This window comes from Paramormyrops kingsleyae, chromosome 8 (genome assembly GCF_048594095.1).
Source record: "Paramormyrops kingsleyae isolate MSU_618 chromosome 8, PKINGS_0.4, whole genome shotgun sequence".
NCBI classification, from domain to species: Eukaryota; Metazoa; Chordata; class Actinopteri; order Osteoglossiformes; family Mormyridae; genus Paramormyrops; species Paramormyrops kingsleyae.
Genome location: NC_132804.1, coordinates 9,716,832 through 9,740,931, shown reverse-complemented (window position 1 = coordinate 9,740,931; position 24,100 = coordinate 9,716,832). Strand labels below are relative to the sequence as shown.

The window sequence follows — 24,100 nt, the reverse complement described above, 5'->3', positions numbered from 1 at the left end:
GTTTCCTGTATGGTGTGAGCAGATAACTAGAAGTTTCCTAATCTAATCGCTGAATAATTTCCAAGTCTTCTGAAATTGATTTGGCATGTTTCTAAAATTTTTGTTTTCGCTGAAAAAAAAAATTATATCCTGCAGCGGGGGTGGAAGGTTCACCTTCCAATAATCTGAAAGCCTCTTTTCTAAGCACCAAATTACGTGCACAGTAACATGACAAAGGCAGAGAAACGCAGACGGCGTTTGCAGAAGGCACCCTTTACAGCGTGCACAATTTAACTGAGATGCTCTCATCATTACAAACCAGGAGTTTGACAGGGTGCGGAGAATATTCCTTTCCCTTAATGAGTAATGTTGCAAGGAAAAGCCAGTCCTTTGTTTGAGAGTGTGAGCATTTAAAACAATATGCAGTCCTACTTCATTCTGTCTAAACTGCTATGTCTTCAGTGGGGTCTCCCCTGTGTTTCATTCTTCCTGCCAGTAGAGGGCGACGAGCAGCTTTGTGTTGTAGTGACCTAGATGTATGTGAATGGGGGGCATCAGTGGGGGAACAGGGGGCCTGACTGTCATTTATTAACAGTTATGTGTTAATAACCCCCCTGCTCTGATTGCTAAGGTCCTGGCTCCTGGGGGGTACGATACCCAACTGATCCTTCCTAATGCACTGATGTATAACTGCACTTACAGTGCAGCAGGGAAGGGGGGGGGCTATCCCTGTGATTGCTGTTCTCTGGCCCCATTGTCCACCCCTGGGCTCTCTGCCTGCTTTTTTTAGCATTACCTCTGTTCATTTATCCTCCCCTGCTGTTTGTCTCATGTCCGTGTTGCCGTTGTACCCGGTCCCACAGCTAGAGGGCGGGATGCCTTGTGGCCGGACTGCTCCAGCCTAGCAGTGCGGGCTTTTAGGACGGGGGCTCGTTCTGTACGGCCCTCGGCAAGCAGCAGTTGGCCAGGTCGCTTTATTTCCGGGCTGTGCGGTCTGCCGTGTCGTGCGGTTTCATGGCAACAGATGTAAGTTCTGACTCTGCTACCCGACAGGCCCTGTGGTCCCAGGTCCCTGTCTGTGGGGAATGTGGGATTGTGGCTCCATGCTTCCTGTTACCTGACTGATAAACCAGCAGATCTCCGCTTGTGCCTGGGATCACGTTAAGCCGGGTCCCGCGGCGCCGCCACTGGACTCTCTCTGCCCCGTTGCCGTCGTCTTTGGATCCGGCCGCCAGCCAAAGCGCTTCCGGCACCTGAAATCCGCCGCAATCCGGACAGGTCTGGACGGAGGCATTGCTGCGCCTTCCTGTTTACTGACACAGGTTCCCGTGCACATCTACGGCTCGGCGGCTGCGGGGTAAGCAGGCCTGGGAGGATCACGCATGCTGCTGGAGGATGAGCAGGATCTCAGCACAGCGTTCAGATCCTGCCGACCTGAAGCAGCAAACCGGTGCATGGTTGAAGGACACTGATTTCAGGAAAAGCAGGACAGAAAAACCAATATGTTTCAGCTTTAGAGCGGACAACCTCTTTGACCACCAGACCAGGTGTCCTAACGACTGGCAGGTATAGAGTTAAAACCCCAAGCCTCAGACTGTTGGCTCCTTTCCAGTTTTCCCTACTCACTGCTGCCCACTGCAGGTGGAAGCCACTTTGATCTCCGATCACTTGTCTATTTTATTTTTTTTTGTTTTTTCAGCTATAGGATCGCTTGGGGAATCGGAACCCCAGCGGCTTGTTTTGGTTCTGATCCGGCCGTCCCTCTGCTGCCGCCGCTGGCGGGGAAATATTAGACAAGGGGTGGCAAGTAAACAAAAGCCGGTCAGTCGCCCCCATTTGTGAGCCGGGTGACACCCCGGGTGACACTCTCTAATAAAGATGTCTGAGTGGTTACCGGGGGCCCTGTCCTCACGTCTCTCCCCTCCAACTGACACTGAATTCCTGTGACTTTAGAAGTTTTTTCCGCACCCAAAATTCGCGTGAGAGCTGGAACAGTTTTTGTGCCCTTGTGAAAGCCTTTGTCAGACTTAGAGAAGAAAACTTCCTTCGTTGAGATTTTTTTCTGCACTTCTGTTATAACATTCATGTGACACTTTTTGTCCACACCAACTTACAGTAGAGGAAAAGGTTCCGATTTCCGTCTGCTTTGTGGGCTGGAACCCACAACCTTTGTGTTCTTAGTACATTGGGGTCCATGTTGAGCTGCAAGATAAACTTTAAACCTTTGTAAATTTTTCCCAGATTGGTTTGAGTAGTCAGGGTGCCTCACACCCTGAGTTATAGGTTCAAATCCCACCTCTGCTGTGTGGAGTCTGGATATTCTCCCCGTGTTGTACGTGTTACTTACATTTTCCTTCCGCAATCCAAAGACATGCTGTTTGGTATCTCAGAATGACCTGTAGTGTATGACTGTGTTTGTTTATGTATGTGCCCTGTGATAGACTGGCATCACCAACCCCTGCCTTTTGGCTCCCTGGTAAAGGCCCAAGGTCTCGCTGCCACCCTAACCAGTAAAACCAGTAACCAGTTATCTTCCCACTTTCTGTCCCATGCCCTTAAAAGCTATGCTATATTTGCACCCCTTGAGCATAGGAGCCCCCCCCCCCCACCACCGAGGCTTGGATGGACAGTAGGACCCGCTAGAACATGCTGGTACTGCCCCCCCACCTTGCTTTACGAACAGCTGCCCTTTCCTGCGTGTACAGACCCCCCCAGGGCCCTGACTGTGTGGTCACCGCATGTGGAGACCGTAAAACGAGCCACATTTACCTAAATCACGCTGAGTCGCTGTCATACCTAAGTATCCTGGTTTCCTGGTAACTGTCTGAGTATTGGGTACTGGGCTGCACCATCATACACCTGCTGGGTCCACCCACGGCTCGCGTGGGGCGATAGCATCGCAGGAGATCTTCACCCACCTTCTGGATGTAGGCCAGCCTAGTTAGGTGGTTCAGATTCAAAGCCACGTTCGCTGCTCGACATTTCATCTACAGATCATATGCGAAAAGAAGCTCGGCTGGTGCCGGAAGGCTGGTCATCGGCGTGCTTCAGTCACATGAGCTCAATAGCGCAAACCGGGCCGAAAGGGGCGGAGTCTGTTTGAAGGGGAAACTGATGGCGGCGCCCGCCAGCAGCCGTGCCTGCGAGCCGGCTTGGCGGGGGCGTGCCGGAGACGGGCGGCGCAGCCGGGAATGCTCACTCCCGTCGGCAGAGCAGCGGCCGTCCCGGGAGGGGGCCGGAGTCCCTATCGCTGCTAATTCTGCTGTTACCGCCGCCATGATATCTGCTTAGAGGCAGGTAATTACTGTTCAGAGAGGGTCTGGCAATGGGGGGGGGGGCAGCGTAGCATTAGTGTACCAAAGGGGCTGCATGTTTTATACATCATACACACTGGTTTTTCAGCACAGTGATGGGTGTGGGGGGGTGGGGAGGGCAGCCGCGTGACAGTGTGTGGGGGGGGGGTATGTTACTCGCTGATATCATTAACTGGTATTTCCCATTAGTTTGTCGTTTTGATTTGCCAGGGGGGAGGGGGTCAGTGTAATAAATCATGCGTGATTGACGCCTGCCTCACAGAGGCCAGACAGATGCCCCCCCCCCAATCCCCATATACAGTTACTAGGTGACAGTTTGAGATGCGGGCCGGCTGATTGGTTCCTGTGCTTTAGGGATAAACTGAGGCCTGTCACAGGCTAACTAGCTCCTTGACGCCTCGCCGCTCGCCTGTTTCCTCGCCTCCCATCTCTGGCAAACTCTCTCTCGTCGTTTCTGCCATAATCGTCTGTGGCGTCACTGGCTCCCCCGGCTGGCTCGCCAGTGTGCCTGCGGCTCTCGCTCATCCCGCATCCTGTTCGCGGAGGTGAATCCTGCTCCCTTTTGGCCGTTTCTTGCTGGTGATAATAGGCCTCGCTCAGCAGGCCCTGTAGGCCTGCCTCTTTGGACAGGGCCGAAAGGTTTTTTTTAAAATAGCATCACTGGAACATATTCCGCTGTCACCTCCCTGCTCTTTTCTCTGGGAGTTTGTCTTCGCAAACGGTGAGACGGGGAGGAGTGCGGAGCCACAGCCAGGCAGTGCGCACTGTAGCGTGAGCAGCTGCAAGGCCAGGGTTCGCTTTTTCAGGAGCTCGGTGGTGCATCGAAGGGGGCGGAGCCTAAGCACCAGCCAGCGTATCACGTGACAGGAAGTGTGAGCCGACGTTAAGGAAATGGCAGTGTAGCGAGTGCCGGAGTGTCTGAGAGCGATGCTTGGCATCTCACTCTACCAAGAAAGGATACCTGGTTGGTCAATTTGTTCCTCCATTTTATTCAGCGCCATTGTGAAAAAACCGTTGTGAATGGGTTGCTTCTGCAGTTCTTCACCCTCCTGCGTTACTTTTCCACGTGACCTGAGGAATCTCGCAGGGAAAGATGATTAGCAGAGACAGGATGGCCTCCCTGTGGATGCACCGCTTTGTCTGGCAAAGTGGGCGGCGTGAAATGGCTGTACTGCTATTGACAGCGATCCCTCAGCTCCCAGAGGCAGCAGGGAGGGGAGGGGCACGCACTGGCTGGGGGGGGGGGGTTACAGTGCTGCATGGTGATGACCCAGTGCCCGTCTCTGTCCTCTGCTCCTTCCAGCTGGAAGCCGGACTTCACAACCCCGTGCAGTGCGCCTTGCTGGGGCTGTCAGCATCCAGCACCTCCCTGCCTCAGGGGTACCTGTGGGTGAGTCAGCCTCTCGGACACACTGCTGAATATTCTGCTCAGGCATACACACGTGTAGTACCTCTGGATGAAAGGACTGCTCTGTACACACACACACACACACACACACACATGAGCACACAGACACAGGGCAAGAGTTACACACGTAACCTCTAGTTATGTTCTTCACATACTGACCTTACCTCTGCATGAATACACACACACACACACACACACACACTTTTTACATTTTTAGTGTACTGATTTCAGTCACATATTTTTATACAATTGAGTTTCCTCTTGTGGGAACTGAAAAAAAATGGTCCCCACGATGTCAAAGCGGCAGATTTTTATCAGACACACACACACTGGGAAGTAGCCCGGGGCTCCATGTTGTGTTGGGACAATTTTTTTTCCCATTGTTTCAGCAGCATTTTATGCTGTAGCTGGAGCCCCAACAATAACATAGATCAGGGGCCCCCATCCCGCTAATTTCGGCCCCGTTGGTGCCTCGGGTGCCGCAGTGAAGGGGCATGATGTTTAAGATTTATTCTGCTCTGTGGCAGGAACATTAATGTCAACGCTGATTATCAAGCATCAAAATAAGCAGGATGGACTGAGTGGTTTTTTAGCGGTTATCTATTTATCTTCTTAAAATGAGACTCACACTGCCTCAGTGATACAGACACAGACGTTCACACACACTGGGAAGTAACCCGGGGCTCCATGTTGTGTGGGGGGCGGAGGGGGACAATTTTTTTCTGGTTGTTTCAGCAGCATTTTATACTGTAGCTGGAGCCCAAACAATAACTTTAGATCAGGGGCCCCCATTCCGGGTATTTAACTCACTACACGGTAGCTGAATATACGGAAATCCTCCAAAGTTGTGTCGGGATTAAAAAGGGAGGGGTCGTATCCATCTGTGATCTGGTGGGTCGTTCCCGTTAATCTTTCAGGAAAATGTTCCCGTTTGCTGGAGGTAGAAATTTACCCAAAGATCCTTTTGGGAAGTGCTCTGTGGATAAAAGCAGATAGTGCCTTTTAGGGAAGGTAAAGGCATCAGAAAGGCAAACATGAGATTTAAAAATACAATATAATTTTATTTGGATTAGAACCCTGTCCCCAGTATTCTAACTTCTGAAAGGTAATAAAATACAGATTTGTACACCTAGCTGTGAACCAGTTTGTACTGGCTGAGTTACCTCAGTCCTGTGAAAACGCACCATGGATCAGTCACATTTCTGAAGCAGGTGGTAAGGAGTATGCGCTGATACAGAGCATAGCCACACCCACCGCCCTGATACAGAGCATAGCCACACCCACCGCCCTGATACAGAGCATAGCCACACCCACCGCGCCGATACAGAGCATAGCCACACCCACCGCCCTGATACAGAGCATAGCCACACCCACCGCCCTGATACAGAGCATAGCCACACCCACCGTGCTGATACAGAGCATAGCCACACCCACCGCCCTGATACAGAGCATAGCCACACCCACCGCGCTGATACAGAGCATAGCCACACCCACCTCCCTGATACAGAGCATAGCCACACCCACCGCCCTGATACAGAGCATAGCCACACCCACCTCGCTGATACAGAGCATAGCCACACCCACCGCCCTGATACAGAGCATAGCCACACCCACCGCCCTGATACAGAGCATAGCCACACCCACCGCCCTGATACAGAGCATAGCCACACCCACCGCCCTGATACAGCGCATAGCCACACCCACCACCCTGATACAGAGCATAGCCACACCCACCGCCCTGATACAGTGCATAGCCACACCCACCGCCCTGATACAGAGCATAGCCACACCCACCGCCCTGATACAGAGCATAGCCACACCCACCGCGCTGATACAGAGCATAGCCACACCCACCGCCCTGATACAGAGCATAGCCACACCCACCTCGCTGATACAGAGCATAGCCACACCCACCGCCCTGATACAGAGCATAGCCACACCCACCGCCCTGATACAGAGCATAGCCACACCCACCGCGCTGATACAGAGCATAGCCACACCCACCGCGCTGATACAGAGCATAGCCACACCCACCGCCCTGATACAGAGCATAGCCACACCCACCGCCCTGATACAGAGCATAGCCACACCCACCGCGCTGATACAGAGCATAGCCACACCCACCACCCAACAAACCGCCTCAGGATGAGGAGCCGTCTGCAGCCGTGTGACAGGTGATACCTCAGCGCCACACTAGTTCATATGGAACTGTGTGAGATTTTTCCGGTGGCTGGAGTGTCGATCCTACCACCAACCCCCAGATTTAACCAGTAAGTTGGAGGATCTGCTTGCAGGCCTGGATGTAGATTAACGTCATACCCAGGAGAAAACAAATGCCTCCCTTAAGGGCCCAACAGAGTAGGATCACCTGCCTCCTTAACTGTCCCAAAGATGAATGTTTCCCTATACAGGGACAAATGAAGGGGCCCTATTAAGGTGGGAACTGGGCAAATCAGCATGAGTCATTGCAAACAGAATGGGAATCTCCAGCTCTCCTGCACATCAAGCACCTGGGAAGCCTTTTTCACGCAGCAGAGAGTGCGTATCAAGTTAGTCACAGGACACACAAGGGGCAGGAGACTGTTAAACACCAGTCAAGGGGGGGGCTTGGGGGGCAGTGCGTGATCCAAAAGAGCAAATTCTCCAGGGTCTAAGTAAACCCAACGCTGAAGATGCCTCCCCATTGGCGCTAATTCAAGAATGTGAAATCACAAACTTCCAGCTGTATCCAGACCAGGAAAACATTCCTTTGGAATAACTTTCAGGGTACTGCAGTGAAGGGGCATGATGTTTAAGATTTATTCTGCTCTGTGGCAGGACCATTAATGTCAACGCTGATTATCAAGCATCAAAATAAGCAGGATGGACTGAGTGGTTTTTTAGCGGTTATTTATTTATCTTCTTAAAATGAGACTCACACTGCCTCAGTGATACAGACACAGGCGTTCACACACACACACACAGAGCCTCCTGCAAAGCCGGTCCCCCCCTCTTCCCTTACGTTGCCCCATTTTGACCTCCATCAGTCTCCATACTGTTTGTCCAGAGCATCCTTTCTGCGGTTCCCCCAAGGGGCAATTCAGTGTGATAGAATGTATGACCTCAAGGTCTGCTTCTTCCATGGCTTTTTGCCGTTAGCAGTCATGGAGGTGATCTGGCAGGCCAGCCAGGCCTCTCCGGTTGCTCTCGAGCACGTCGGCGAGGTCCGAGCACACAGAGCGCTTGCCGAATGCCCGCTTCAAGGTGAGGGCAGTCAGTCTCATTCGAGGGGATGGGTTTGCTGAATCCGGCACAGAGGTCAAACATTCAACGTGGCCGGTTCTGTGTTTTTCCGTTCAAATTAGCAGGCAGCTTGTGGAGAAGAAAAGTTGGCTTCGAGGAGCAGTTCCAGACACCGGTCGGTGTACGCGAGCAGGGGAGAGATCTTCTGTGGGGTATAATTTGGTTGAGCTTCGGAGGGCTGAGATTGGGGGCTTGAGGTCGCAGTTGTGGCTGTTGGAGCTTGGCTATTTTTAGGGACTCCTTAAGGCCCTGCAGCGGGTTGCACCAGCTTATCGTAAGTTCGATCGTAAAGTCGGGTGTAAAGTGTACCTTAAATCATACATTGAAACTAGCTTATTTGAATCTAGTGCCGCATTCTTTGTTGGGTGCGAAATTGCTGCTTAATTTACAGTATAGTTAGTGGCTACTAAATAAAAATATTGTCACACAGAATGACCTTTTCACCATGGATAGCCAATCACTATCACTGTCTAATATTACCGGAAGCGGGACATGTTTGTCGAGTTTGGGTTATACATAGCTACCGATTTGTTTTCTCTGTAATGAAACCCGTGAATAAATGTGCCTTGGATGTTGATATAAGAAGTGTGTTGGCTAGGTAGCTTGCTAGGTATGATGTACGAGGCCGACGGATCACAAAAAACAAACAACAACATGTATTACTTAAAGAACTGAAGGAAAACTCAAAGCAAGGACCATTTAATGTCACATTCATGTGAACACACAACTGCTTTGTCTGTCTTTTCACTGCAACTCTACATAGGACGGAAGTCCACAGAGGACATACATCATTGTCTTTTTCTGACTTATGTTGAGATCATGACTTATTTTTCTTGTGATCTTACATAGCCAAAGTTGTTTGTTTTATCTCTGAAAAAACAAAAGTTGTAATTAGACCTAATGTTAAGGAAGTGTAAAATTTACATTATAAACTAGTGCTATGTTGAAACTATTTACGTGGTGCAAGCGATTATTTTTTAGTAGAGCATAAACTCGAACATAAGGGCAATTTTCGTCCATCGTTGGCTAAGATCGAACTTAGCTTAGCAGGTGTAACCCACTACTGGTGTTTTCCCAGGCACATGGTCAGGTGTTGAAATCAGCCCATGGTCTCCATGTGGTTGGGTTCGGATTGACTTTGTTGTTTCCCAAACTATAGTTCAAAATTTAGATCAATCATCTATTTAAAAAAGGCAGAAACTTTCAACCATCAGACGACAAGGAGCCTTGAAAGACACATTTCCTTTCTTCCCCACTTCTCCTATTCTGATGAAACGGAGTAAAAAAAAAAATGTTTGAAGTTATAGGGATGACATTGTGAATCTAATACGGTGAGCAGTTTATGAATTTGACATATATTTAAAAAGTTAGGTGCAGACAGATTCAATTTGGAAGTATATTTGATTTTAACTTCACTCTTCCCTCAGAGTGAAATCGCTGACAGAGAGAAACTTGGCCTGAGATGAATTGCAGGGCATCGATGTGCTCCGTGGCACTAGAAATTTGATGATGGTTTCTCTTCCAGTGTGTGGGGTTGGGGTTGTGTGCTGAAAAGTTTGGTTCTGTATGGTGTGACCACTGGCTCGCTGTCACGCAGGTCGCCAGCAGTACCGACAGCGGCCAGGGAGGACACATCGAGATCTTCTCCTTGAATAGGACCACGCCCCGCCCGGTCAGGTCATTCCAGCTGGGGGCGCCGGTGCTTTGCCTGGAATACGTCCCGGTTCCTGGCCTGGCCGAGGAGACAGAGGGGGAAGAGGAAGAAGCTTTCGGGACAGGCCCAGTGGGTGTGGGAAACACTATTTGTGCAGGACTTCAGGATGGGAGGTGAGATACCCCCAAAAACAGACGCTTACCCTCAAACTCGCGGTAAACCGGCTCAGTCACTCAAGCCGCATGCACACTTTCCTGGACATGAAGACAGGCTGTCAAAATCAGCGTTTCACTACAAGTTAATGTTTCTTTTAATTTCTAACATTTATTGCAGCATTTGACTGATTTAAGATGTTCTTGGTCATTTTTATGTATGAACATTACAGAGACCCCCCCCTTCCAGATCCTCTGACCCCTTTCCCAAATTTCCCCCTTTGTACACCCGAAACATGACAGGAGGCGCTGTTTACTGGAAACAGCGCCGCAGCCCCCGAAAGTGGGGGGGGGGAGCTGTTACATGTGGAGTTTTCACTCTGTAACGCTGATAATTAGGCTGGTGAAGTCGACAGCAGAATGAGCCTCACACTGTCCATTAAGAAGTACTTCATGCTTTAAGTCCCACTTAGCATTTGGAAATGTTCTATCTTAAACCTCCTAAAGAGCAGATTTTTCATAGGGAATAAGAGCTAAGGGGCATTTTCCAAATGTTTTATCACGTATTAAAAAGGTATAATGTGCAGAATTAAAAGTGAAATTCTCTGTTTTGTTTAAACTGTGAGTAGTTTTGGCTAAATGTACCATTGATTCATTGGTGTTTTGGTTTGGTGCTGGATGTTGGGATGAGTTGCCTAACATTGTTAAATCAGTGTGACCTTTGTTTTAATTTGCCAGGATCGTCATATATGGAAGTGTGGATACTTCCACCCAGTGCCTCTTGGCCTTCAGGACCCCTGAGAGGTGTCCCGTACTGTGCCTGAAACATTTGGGAAACTTGCTCTTTGCCGGGCTGAGGGACGGGACAGTGAGGGTGTACAGCCGCCACAATGGAGGTGAACACCCCCCCCCTCACACACACACTTGATCGATCCTGGGGTCATGCTCACTCGTGTTCCAACCAGCTTCCTGAGTAATTACACTTGACAGACTGGCTTGGGTATCACATTTATAAGAGGTGAGAGCGACAGATTTGTGTCCTGCTGGTGTCTTGTCTGGGACCTGCGACCCCCTCCAGGACCCCCCCCCGTGATTTGCCAAAATTTGCTCCTGTCCTGCCTGCAAGTGGCATTTTTAAATGGGAGAGATGGAAACAGACAGATCCATAAAAAAGCATATTTTAGCTTAACATTAACACATATTACATTGTTACTTCTATTATTATGGCTTATTTGTTTTCATCAAACAAATCTGTATTAATTCATATTCAATATAGCAAATGTTTATCAGGCTTTTACATACTTAATTTCACAACCTAAGTTTAAGCAACCATTAGTGTGTTAATCCATTTTTTGCTCAGCTGGTTAACACTTTATCGATTACTAAGAACATTTAGTTTTGTTAATTTTCTCTATAGGAAAAAACACGGTGCAAAAAAAACATTAAAAAAGTAATATCTCACTGTCAGGATTTGCCTAAATCACTAATTCACAATCTGTTTCAGTTCAGCTCAGCTAATTAGTAGCTCAGACAGAACAAAAACACAGCACTGTTGTATCATGTGAAACAATTTTCCAGACAGTAACAAAAACTAACGTTCACTTTGCCGCACAGCCAGATTTGAGGTGATTATCTGGGAACTCGCATATGTTCCCATGTGACTGCATTAAAGAAAAATTGCAGTGTCGGAGAGAAAGTTCATTTAAATGAAATTACAATTTTCCTCATTCCGATGCTAAAGCACATTAATCCAAAAAAAAAAATAATAATAAGCGCAATTAGGGACTGACAGCTTAGGTCACTAGACAAATTAAGCGATGTCACTACTGATCAAAAACCTGAAGATTTTACATTGCATACTGTATAACAGTAGATAATGTATACACAACTAGCATGAGGACTTTCATGGGTGTAAATACAATTAGTGAACCTTCATTCAAATAGACAGTCCTTGAGTAATGTGCTTTATATTAAAGTACATAAAAATAGGAACAGACTATGGACCGTGAACAGTGCTGCTTAATTGAACGATAGTAATAAAACTTTCCTTGCATGTTCCATTTTTACTTGATGCCGAAGTTCAGTGGGGTCGACATGGATAAAACACCAAAGGAGAACCATAAAAGTGAAATTTGAATTCATCAATCACAACCACACGTGCTGCACACTGCTTTGCTGGTGTTAATGTCCTGGTAGCACGTGCTGACCGCCTAGTGCTCGTTCCCTCCTGATGAATTCCGATTCCTGAAGAGTTGTTTTTTTAGCTGGACACCTTGCGAGCGGATGAGCAAGTTTGTAAAGGCATTTATCTGTGAAATGAGGAGCATGGCCAAACGAATCCAATTACCGTCCTAAATGACTGATTTAATTCAGACACTGAATGGTAAGGGGCGTCTCAACTGTTCCAATAGAATGTACAGCAGTAACAAATGGGTAAACTGGTGAGTTCCTTTGGAGCAAAATGGATGACGACCTTGCATTAGATAGGGTGGGCAGTTGGTGGTCTAAGGTAGTTTCCACAACCCACACTGCTGAAGCTGAATATCTGGAAATGAGAGCAGTCAAACGACTCATAAATATGACCTTATCTTAACGTCACGGGAACAGTGCGCGAGTCGCGGTCCTTTTCAGTGTAATTACGGCAGCTGCGAGACGTCTGAACGCTTCAGCGCGTTCCGAAATTAAGTTCACAGACGTAAGGAAACGCGAGCCTGTCTCAGGAGACGCATTCTGGGGGTGTTAGGGGGGCTGCTGGAGGCAGATACACAGTGTATTCCTTTCATTTTGCTGCACCGGGGGGGTCGTTCCCTTTCTAATATCTTGATTGCCAGGAGATTGAGTGATTAAGCCTAGAAACTGTGGCAATGACAGCGGCGGCGAGGAAAGTGAAGGTGGGGGGTGCAGTAGTTAAAAAGGCCGCGGGGGGGGGTGGGGAGGGTGGAATCTTTGTGTCCGAAAGCTCTGCGGTTTCAGAAAGTGGGTTAAATGGCTCGGTTAATGCTAACTGTGTCCAGTCACATTATTTATTTATTTTTTTGGACCCAAAGTGTCCGGAACAGAGGTTTACTAAAAGCATGAATGGGTCCAGACTGCAGGGGAAGGTGGTGGGGGGGCGGGTGACATTTAAATTATTCCAGGCAATTAACCTGGGGTAGAGTTGGGGGGGGGGGGGGCAAGAAAAAAAGCTACTTCAGTTTCAAAGGTAGAAATAAACAATTCAAAATGTTAATTAAATGGCTCAGTGCACTTCCTCCTATAATTTTGCTTCATTAACATGGGTATGAAGGTTAATAATAAAAAAAACATATAATTCAAATTATAATTCCGGCAATGCCAACTGTGGTGGGTGTCCGGTAATTAAACCTTAACGAAACGGTTTCGCTCTGCCTTCCAGCTAACAGAGGGGGAGTGATTGTCTTGCTGAGTCTACATTGTAAATGTGATTTATGACTTTTTTTCTGGAGCCGCTCGGAAGACTAAACTCTGATGCTTATTTTGGTTGTTGTTATTTCAGTTTACAACCTGTTCTTTGTTCGCTTTCACAGAAAGTCCCGTCTCAAAGTCCTGCCATTCCAATCCATGCCAGCATGCAATGTCTGGGTTTCCAAAAATTAATAATAAGTTAGCTTTGCTAATTTGAATGTTTTAATGTCAAACCCTTTATGGTGTCAATTTACCCAATGTTGTGGAGAAATACGGCACAGCATTATGAGATTCGATGAGGGAGCTGACAGGAAGTGATGCGATTTCTTTGATGGAGGCTTTGTGATGGAAGCGTAACAAGTTTTCTCTCTTTCCAGAAGAGCTGTGGGACCCTGCGTCCAGCAGGCGGGTTGAGGTCGGTCCAGAGCCAGTAAAGGCCCTTCTGGTGCTGGAGGACTCGATCTGGGCTAGCAGTGCCAACTGGGTGACCACCATCAAGACTGGCAGCTTGGAAACGGAGGTAGGTGAACTCCATACCCCCCCAATATCTGCCCCCCCTACCCAGAGTGCCCGCCCCATCTCTCCTCAGCCCTGAATATCTGCCCCCCCACCCAGAGTACCCACTCCATCTCTCCTCAGCCCTGAATATCTGCCCCCCCACCCAGAGTGCCCACCCCATCTCTCCTCAGCCCTGAATATCTGCCCCCCCACCCAGAATGCCCACCCATCTCTCCACAGCCCTGAATATCTGCCCCCCCACCCAGAATGCCCATCCCATCTCTCCACAGCCCTCAATATCTGCCCCCCCATCCAGAGTACTCGCTCCATCTCTCCTCAGCCCTGAATATCTGCCCCCCCCCACTGAGTGCTAAACTAAGAAGCAAAACAACTAATAATAATAATAGTAATAGTAATAATAGTAGTAATAATAATAATAGTAATAATAATAGTATTAATAATAATAGTAATAATGATAGTAATAATAAGAATAGTAATAATAATAATGATAATAATAGTAATAATAATAATAACAATAATAGTAATAATAATGATAGTAATAATAACAATGACAATATTAATAATAATAATAGTGATACTAATAATAGTAGTAATAATAATAACAATAGTAGTAATAATAATAATAATAATAATAATAGTAATAATAATGCACTCTTACACTGGAGAGTGAGCCCAAGGCCCCACCTTGGCTTCTGCCAGACTTCGGCTCCACAGTCAGTTTTTTCGGCTGTAATTGTAGCTCCTGGGACGCGGATATCCTGTCCATAGAGGGCCTTCTGTGCCCTCGCAGGGAGGGGTCACTCCAATGAGGAATTTAAGCAGGTAGAGCAGTGGGAGGGGGGCGCATTTGCTTCACTGGTCTTACTGGTCCGGAAAGTGATTTACAGCACCCCAGTCCAAAGACAGCATCACCAGGCAACGGGAGCATGTGATTTTGGTATTGTGGGGGAGGCTGGTTTAAGAAAACGAACTCAATCCATACGTCGATAAGGTCCTCTGAGTCTTCAGAATGGATAAATGCAAAAGAAGAGCGAGGCAAAGACGTCCAGGCTACACTGGAGGTGTCTGCAAAGGCTCTGTTAATTACCCACATGCCCCAGGACTTTTCATAGTATGTGCATCTGCATGACAGCCGCAGAATGGTAATTAATGAAGTCTGACTTGTTAACGATCTGTGCTGCATCACCACTCTTATTCAATGCGTCACATCCTGTGGAAGCGGCAGACTAGTGTCAACGTGCTGTGTCGTATCCCAGTATCTGCCGTCAGACTGGTCTGGTGCCAAGCTGGGCCTGTGACTTTAGATGGGTGACGCTCTTCTGCGCGACTGTGAGAACAAAACCCATAAAGTTAATAAAGAATCAAACAAACAGTTTGAAAAGCTGCATTTATTTGAGAGGATTCAAATTCCCTGTTATTGTTTTGGGCAGGGCACTCGCCCGCTGCAGAAGAGTCAAAAGGTAAAAACATTTCTGAGAGCGTCAGTGCTCTAAGCATGCTCAGTCAAAGGGTGGAACTTACCCCCCTCCTCCACCTCCACCAACTGCCTGTCACCCTGCAGCGCTTTTCTTTATTTGCTCCTCCCTAACAGTAGAGGGCGGTAGCGTGCGGCTCCCATGGGTGAGTCAGACTCTGCTCGAGGGCAGCTTACAGCTCTCCTCCACTGATCCCACATGTACACACAAGCTGATCCCCATGACAAAATGAGTGTGGAGCTCCAACAGGCTGGGACATTACGGTGGAAGGGCCCATTACACAAGGCCTTTGTGTAAATCAGTCTGTCCCCACATGCAGGCAGACAGGGACAGACAGACAGTAGATGGGTGGACAGGCGGAGACAGAGTACACTGGACTAATACAGAGACAGGTGCATTAATTGATACAGTGATTGATTTATTGTAAGACCAAACAAGCAGACAATATGACAGGGCAACACCCCAAACCCCAGTGACCCTGCAAGTGGGTTTAGAATATGGATGGATGGATGGATGGCATCGAAAGTTCTATAAATAGATGGATCAAGACACAGACAATCTATAAACAGATGGATAGAAAGACGCAGGCAGATCTATAAATAGATACATAGAAAGACACTGACAGATCTCTAGATAGATTGATGGAAAGGCACAGACAGATCTATAAATAAATGGATAGAAAGGAATATACAGATCTATAAATAGATGGATATACAGGCACAGACAGATCTATAAATAGTTGTATAGAAAGGCACTGACAGATCTTTAGATAGATTGATAGAAAGACACAGGCAGATCTATAAATAGACACATAGAAATGCACTGACAGATCTAGATAGATTGATGGAAAGGCACAGACAGATCTATAAATAAATGGATAGAAAGGAATAGACAGATCTATAAATAGTTGGATATACAGGCAGACAGATCTCTAGATAGATTAAAAGGCACAGACATATCTGTATACAGATGGATATACACATGCATATGTATAAATATATGGACAGAGGTATATAAACAGCTGTACAGAAAGGTACTGACAGATGTCTGGATAGACTGATGGAAAGGCACAGACAGATGTTACACACAGACACAGATAAATGTGAAGCTCCCTGTCCTTTTCCCAGCCTGCACTGGTGCTGTGCACCAGAGCCCTCTCGACAGACCATTACGCCCCAGTGTTTTCCGCCTCATTGGGCCGCGTCCCACCTGCCCTCCGGGCTATGCCTCATTGCTTCCTCGCTGACCCGTCGGGCACACTCGGTGCTTTGTTAGCCGCAGGCTGCAGGGAGATGCCGGTGGCGGCCCGTCTTGCGCTGCACGCCGAGGCATCGTGGTCCCTGTTCCCAGTCCAGGCAGGACTGACACTAACCCTGGTACGGCTGAACCAAAGGGGAGGCCAGGGGGTCCGGATGCTTGGTGCTGAAAAAATCCAGGAGTGGAGCGTGGAGCAGGATGGACAGAGAAATCCAGCTCAGGGATTTGATTGAGGGATCTCTCTGGGCTTTTTTTCCACTTTCCCTGGGGTCTTCCCAACCTTCCATGGTATACACAGAAAACACATTCCTCAAGGAAAACTAAATGGCAAAAGAATAACAAGCAACATTTAATCAGCATTTCCCTTAGGCCCGGCTTTGGCCTTAAGGACAGACTAAAGTGGCCGTATGTGAATGAGGCGTCTGCAGTTGCTGGTTGGGTGTCGAGGGTGGGGCTGGATCTGTGGCTAATTGCAGCACGACGCTGGGGATGTGATGGATTGCTTTCCAGCCTGTTATGAGTGTTGGCTTGATTAGGTGCTGATGTCTGTGTGTGTGTGTGTGTGTGTGTGTGTTTTCTTGTTTCAGGTTTCAAATTTTCGTGGAGTACCACTCAGCTTCTTGAAGGCCCTTTAATGAATTTCTAATCAGCTCCCATAAGGTCTATCCAATTTACAAGGCTGTTTTTGTAATCTATTTGTAAGCTTGAGTCTGGGTTTGGGTGAGTGAGTGATTGAGAGGAGGGGGGGGATTTGAATCCACAGATTTTGTCCTCCTCCCCATCAACCCGTTCCATGTGGGTAACATCATTTCCCACCGCTCCTGCTGCCGTTCCGCTCCTGCTGCCGTTCCGCTCCTGCTGCCGTTCCGCTCCTGCTGCCGTTCCGCTCCTGCTGCCGTTCCGCTCCTGCTGCCGTTCCGCTCCTGCTTTTCACTTCTTGATTCCCATCTCAGCTCCAATGTTTCCATGGTGACTTAGCTCTCTCTCTCTCTCTGTCTCTCTGTCTCTCTCTCTGTCTCTCTCTCAGAGGTTCGAGGCCCACCAGGATCCACAGATGAGCGTCACCCAAATGGTCCGGGCGGGGGGTGGTGTCTGGATGGCCTTCTCTGAGAGTTCCTCCATCCGCCTCTTCCACACAGAAACTCTGGCACTTCTGCAGGAGATCAACATCTCCACGCCGTCTGCCTTCCTGAGTCCCGGTAGGTTTTAGGTTTTAATTGCAAAAAGTGCAGAAAGTAGCTTCTCTCCTCCCCTCGCTCACTGAGGGTTTCCTTAGCTATGCATGGTTGGATGGACTAGGTGTCATGTACAGGCAGCATCCTGGCTTACAGAATGCGGTCTGGGACCTCACTTTATGGGGGCCGGATATGTAACAGAGTCATTTGAGATGGTGATGGGAGGATTGGGATTATGTTTCACAGAATGGAGGAACTGGGATGAAAACAAAATGGGGGGGATTCGGCATTAGCCTGAGGGAAGAAGTACCTTGGGTACTGGGTATAGAGAAAAGTTGCAGCAGGGGGTGGATGTGTGTTCTGGGGCTGAAAACAAAAATCAGAACAGAGCCTTACAGGTCGGGTTACAAGCCCCAGGTGTGAACACATGAACCCCTTTGCTGACTTTGCCCCAATCTTGGGCTTACCTGCCCCACCCTGATAATCTACAGGTACCTTCAGTGGTGGCTTAATGGTTAGGGACGCGCACTTGTAATTGAAAGATTGTTGGTTCGAATCCCTGACTAGCAAGGCATCACTGAGGTACCCTGAGCACGGTACCCCCCCCCCCCCCCCACCCCCTCAAGCACTGCTCCCCGGGCGCTGAATTAGGACACATTTCATTGTTGTGTGTCAGCAATGACCACTGATCTCTACATTCTAATTTATTATAGGTGTGTTTGTGCTAATGAGCTAAAATATGCCGCCTCTTAAAAGAAAGACCTGAATACATTGAAACTGTAGTGTTTAAGGGGGAATTGGTGATTGACTGAAACTGTGAGTTTTATAGATGAAAAACATGCAGAAAGATCTTTATGTATCATTTCGACAAAACATTTCTCATCCTGGGATAGATTAATCCTCAACTAACCCGCTTGATTTAGCATCATTGAGATTCGCTCCGTAAATGGCTTCTTCAAGCCTTTTTCATGAATAGCTTAGCTAGAACAGCAAACCCTCTTATGCCACGTGACCCAGAGATGCAACTAGAGGGTGAAACGGCAAGCAGGAGGAGCGAATGAGATGGAAGCAAGAGAAGGGGGGTCGGGAGTCGTCTGGGGAGTTTCAGCAGGTGTGACTCTGAGCACTGTAGTCACCACAAGACGCCTCTGGAGGTCGCCAGAGGCGATGCAGCTCCCGGATATGGACACAGATGAGCGATACGCTAAAGACCTGAGAGCAGGATGTGGCTGCGTTAGTGGGAGGAGCCAATAGCACATCAATGCCTTCAAGGAGCCATGCAGTGTTGGAGACTAAGCTTTCATGATGGGGTGGGTTGCTATGGAAACGCTCTCCTGTCCCCAGCACACAGACCCTTTGTCTCTCCTCCACTTGCCCCTCCCATGTATGCTTTTGTCCCTCTGTCTCCATGCCGCTCCACATCCCTCCTTCCCCATTGTCCTCCCCTTATTTCGCCCATGATCCCTGCTTTCCGCCCCCCCCCCGTATTAGATCTCCCCGAGACCCCGAACCCCTGCTGTCTTCCTGCACTCCTGACAGATGAAATATTTATCAGAGCACCCCAGCGTGTTATCTGCTATCGACAGAGAGCCTGACATACGTGCTTGCATGCGAAAACAGGCACAGAAAGGCCAGGAGTTTCTGTCCTGTTGTTCTGCAACATCCGGGGACAGAGAAACCAAGAGCGGCCGCTTCCATTCAACGTCATACACGCACCAACATCAAAAATGCAGATAACTATTATTATGGGCCACAAAAACCTAAATCGGCAGTCAGTTCCTCTTCTCCGATTCATCAGCCTTGAGAGTAATGTAAAAAATCACAAAGCAGACGAACAGAAGAACATTTCTAAAGTCACGCTGCGCGGTGCACACATTCTGCCCAAGTGCACAAAAACACACAAGTGGGGAAAGGAGAAAGATCCAATACAGGGACCTGGAAGCCATTTGCAGCGAGAACGCTGTAAGCAAATAAAAGTCTTTTCAGACCAGGAAAATCGTGGCTAATTTGCTGATTTCAAACCCACTGGCCGTAATCCTTAAAGGCACCCTGCATGAATGCCAATGGCATTATTAAACACCGATTGCTGACTGATCCCGGACATTATTCCCAAACCCACGATAAGAAAGAAATTAAAGATCAGCTTTTAATCCCAACCGTAATGCACCCCCCCTCCAAGCAGATGACAAGCATGTCCCTTTACTGAAGGTTCCAAAGTACGAATGTAGAGGATCAGACTCTTCGGGGTCAGTGTAGCTTAATAGCCAAACCCTTGACATTTAGGAAGCGAAGGCATCAGGAAAATTGCATTGGATGACACTGTCCTCTTTGTGATTTAGCCAGGATTTTACCTGCCATGTGTGTGTGTGTGTGTGGGGTGGGGGGGGGGTTCTGCATAGATCAGGGCCGGCCCTGAGTGTTGCGCGCTAGGCTCTGCTAAGACCCCTCAAACTCCATATGGCAGCAGAAAATAAATTTGGTCAATTCTTCTATATTAGATAAATGAACATCAAATGGCTAATCTATGAAATGCTTGATAACTACCTACAATAGCTCGCATCTCTTTCACAATAAAAGTAGTGAAATATTAAAAGTCGCATTGATAACTGTTATGTAACAGAATGCAGCCATAGGCGATTGCCTATGTTGCTTATAGGGTGGGTCGACCCAGAATAGATTCACGTATTACCTTAGAACCTTTAACTTCCCTAGCCTACTGTGGCAGCAGCAATATAGCAGCAAATGCTATTTATGGTTCTAAGACATCTGGTTAGGTCCTAGGTAACCTAGCACAGTATCATGTAGATATATAGTATATCACATGTACAGTATATTGCATATCCCAGTTTTGACTTCCTGATGGCTTCCTGTCTCCAGCAATGAGTCTCGCAGTGCCACCTCTGTATTTAACGAGGGCTTCCGTATGTGGTTAGCACCCTGATCAGGCGCCTCCTGACCGTCAACACGTTAATCGATCAGACCCACATTCACAGGGCACGACACGGAAGAGCCCACTGCAGACTCGGAAGCGGATGCTAACGAGGCTTGCGGCTGTGATGCAGCTCTGTGACAGTGGAGGCTGCAGGACAGAACAGGTGGATAAAAATAATGGTCAGCAAAGCGCCTCTGATGAGCCGCCCGTGGTCAATAATCAAACAGTCCCCTATGTTCACTGGCGGCGGAATGGAGGACACGGGACGATAAGTGGCAGTTAGTGTTCTGCTAAATGGTGCTGATCGAGAATGCTGGGAGTGCGTGCGTCATGCATGGGGTTTTAATCTCCACAAACAAACCATATTGGCAGAGAGGGCTGGGAATGTGACGTGGAATTCCACATGAGTTGGCAACAGCAGATGATGGATGAAAAGAATTGGTGGTTGGGAGGTGGGGATGTGGGGGGAGGAGCCTGAAAGTGGGTGAGGCTAAGTGTGACTTTGGGTTAACTGGGTGATGATCTGCAAGGCTGTGTTTGCAATAGCGGGTGTCTCTGTGTCTGCATCCAAACCCACCAAGCGCCTCGTTTCCCCTTCACCTTTTCCTCCGCAGGGCAGACGGGCGATCGGGTCACGAGCCTGATGGTGTGTCAGGGGCTGCTGTGGGTGGGCACCTCTCTGGGCATCATCATCACGCTGCCCGTGCCCAGACTGGAGGGCATCCCCATCATAAGAGGTGAGCACACTTCTGGGGGTGGGGGCCTCATCGGTGACCTACACTTGTGTGAAAATAGGGACTAAAATATGAGAAAAATAACAATAATAATAGTAATTTCCAGCGGGGTGGTGCGTGAGAATCAGAAGCCTTGATGCTGTACTTTCTAACCCATATTTACCCGCGACTGGGCTATCAGACCTAATGTAGTCTCGGTTTGTCATGTGACAAGGCTCTGGCTGTTTCAGGGAAGGGTATGACGTCTCTCAACGCCCACTGCGGTCCGGTGAACTTCCTGGTGGCCGCCTCCAGCTCCCTCCCCTCGGAGCTGCTGAGCCGGGACTCCTTCCGAGACGGCCGGGTGGATGACCGGGCCGAGCCCGCCGAGGTCATGCTGCGGTACCGCCTGCGCTCCACCTCAGGCCTGCCAGGGAAGCCACTGACTGGCAGGCCCTCGGATGCCATTGGTCGAGACCCATCCCAGGCCCAGTCCCCGGAACATGAGCCAGAGGACGGCACCATCTATGGGCTGAGTGAGGACCGCGGGGTCTGGGCGCGTAGCCGCCTGCCCAGCAGGGACGAGACCCCAAAGGACAGGGTGCTCTCCATAGCAGTTTTCTCTGGTGGGCGGGGCTACCGACGCCTGGGGGAGGAGCCTCCAGAGGGCGCCAGTGAGGCGGCTGAGTGTATGCTCATGGTTTGGCAGTTCCCGCTCGCCTTCTGATTGGATCCTCTTCTGAACTATCTGCCGTCCAGCTCTCTCAAAGGTGAGCATGATCTCGGCAGTGGGCCTGGATGCCAATCTGACTGGACTCCAGCTGCAGACGAGCCGATTGAATACCATCTCCCCATCCAAGCTGTGCCTCACGGTGCTACTCCAAAAGTCAACTGGTTCCCAGGGCCAACCTCAAGCCCCTTTGCCTGTGATGGTTATGATGGAAATCATGCAGACGAGCCCTTTCTGTGTCTTCTGGAAAACTTTGGAAACGCTTGGATCAAACTACATTATGGCCGAGCATTGCCTATGCTGTCATGGTCCTGATTTTCCACTTTTCCCGTCATGTAACCACAGAAGGGCCCTGTGATGCCTTAAGTTTTTGGAGCTGGAACTAGATGTATGATTGGTCTAGACAAGCAGACGTATGTTTGTTCTAGAAAAACCAGTTATGCACTTTTCAGACCTCAAACCGTAGCATGAACTGTGGCAGAGGAGGGATAAAATACAAACGAACGGCACAGTTCCGGTTATCTCCCTTTGGCAGCATATGAAGAACGCCTTGGTCAAAGGTCACCAGCAGAGGTCACTGTCCTACATCTTGAATGTGAATCAGCTTGTAATCTGAGGCCTTGATTCTCCTAATTGCAGTCCTTCCACTAAGAAGATCTCAGAGAAGCAGAGCCTCTGTTTCAGTGATGGACTGGGTAGCTCAGTGTCTCATTAGACCAAGGTGAGAATTAAATGGCTGAGAATAATATGTGAGATGTATAAATAAAGCTGGGTTCTAGAAGATCTGAGGAGCATCACTTCTGCTGCTGCAGGAAGAGGAGAGGTTCGTGCCCAGCTTGATGTTAGGCCAGAGGCTTCTCCTCCGCAGGCCTCCCCACCCACCACAACACTCAAGCAAAGAGCATCACCATGCAATTAACCTGTCAGGGCGGCTATAATTATCAGCAGAGCGACTCCAGTCACCCGGAGGGGGCCTTTGTGCTCTCTCACTCCGCAGAGGATCGATCCGAAATCCAGGCTGAAGCGAAACACAGATTCCCCTCCGTAAGGAGCAGACAGCAGCGTACGCTGAACAAAAAGGCGCCTTTTGTGAGTCAAAGGTTATTGTTAGAGTATTAAATGGTTTTCTTTGGATGCTGTGAAATGACACATTTGGTTGTTCTTTGGAAGGTTCTGTCTCATGCCACACTGACTACATCTCCAGAATTGGGTAATTAAAGCCCAGAACTTATTGGACTGGGTCAGTCTGAGAGCCCAGGAGCTGCAGCAGCCCGTGATACTATAGTTATGTATTTTTCCTGTAAATATTTTTTGGTGGTTAATGATTATTGTAAATGTCCATGCATGGACCTGTGGGAATGTGGATGTAAGATCATTTTCATGCCATTTGTAACAGCAATTATTGTGTTATTTATCTGTTTATGTTTGATATCTTTACAGTTCTGGATTGATGATTGATATAAAAACAAATAATAATAATAATAATAAGCTACTATTGGCCTGGAAATCAATGTTCAAGTGACACTAAAGAGAGCAACATTAAGCTGACATTAAGATGCAACAGCTAACCCAAAATGAAGTGTATAAATCTGAATATGGCTAAAACTGTCCCAAAAGCGTTTCTCACTGGAAAATCTGTCAGCCCCCACTGGTTCCATCTAATTAATAGAGTTCATTAACACCGTCTGCTCCGGACCACTAAACTCCTGTCTGGAAGATAACTTGCAATGCTAGTAATGTTGTCACACACGACACACGGAGGCAGTCCCCGTGTCGACGTCCTTCCGGAGATTCTTAGCTTGATTGCTTTGGCGGCCGGTGAGGTCCAATAGACACCTCCGGGTGGAAGACACTTTGCAGTACTTAAGTTAAATTGCTGCCTGGCCTTGATCCCAGCGCTGCACCTGTCTGCCCAGTCGGTTAGCAAATCGATCTCTTCTGCAGTCAAGGAGCTACGTGTCTGTGACCCGGGAGCCGCCAGAGAAAGGGGGAAGCGGGGGGGAAGCTGGGGGGGGAAGCGGGGGGGAAGCTGGCCGCGTGTCCGCAGGGGAGAGGCGAAGACAGACGGCGCAACACGAGGAAGAACG

At 48.5% G+C, this 24,100-nt stretch overlaps 1 protein-coding gene across 4 annotated transcripts in view; it reads left to right on the top strand.

Annotated features, from left to right (window-relative positions):
• Window positions 1-23,505, top strand: part of arhgef10la (Rho guanine nucleotide exchange factor (GEF) 10-like a) — a 69,214-nt gene extending 45,709 nt beyond the window's left edge. For 3 of the 4 annotated variants that reach the window (XM_072715136.1, XM_072715138.1, XM_072715139.1), the window contains 8 exons: window positions 4,597-4,683; window positions 9,581-9,810; window positions 10,528-10,685; window positions 13,590-13,732; window positions 15,162-15,191; window positions 17,491-17,662; window positions 21,185-21,307; window positions 21,535-23,505. In XM_072715136.1, coding sequence (XP_072571237.1) covers window positions 4,597-4,683; window positions 9,581-9,810; window positions 10,528-10,685; window positions 13,590-13,732; window positions 15,162-15,191; window positions 17,491-17,662; window positions 21,185-21,307; window positions 21,535-22,010 — 1,419 coding nt within the window. In that variant the 3' untranslated portion in view covers window positions 22,011-23,505. The remainder of the gene's footprint in view (window positions 1-4,596; window positions 4,684-9,580; window positions 9,811-10,527; window positions 10,686-13,589; window positions 13,733-15,161; window positions 15,192-17,490; window positions 17,663-21,184; window positions 21,308-21,534) is intronic. The other variant, XM_072715137.1, reaches the window with a different exon arrangement.
• Window positions 23,506-24,100: the final 595 nt, after the last annotated feature.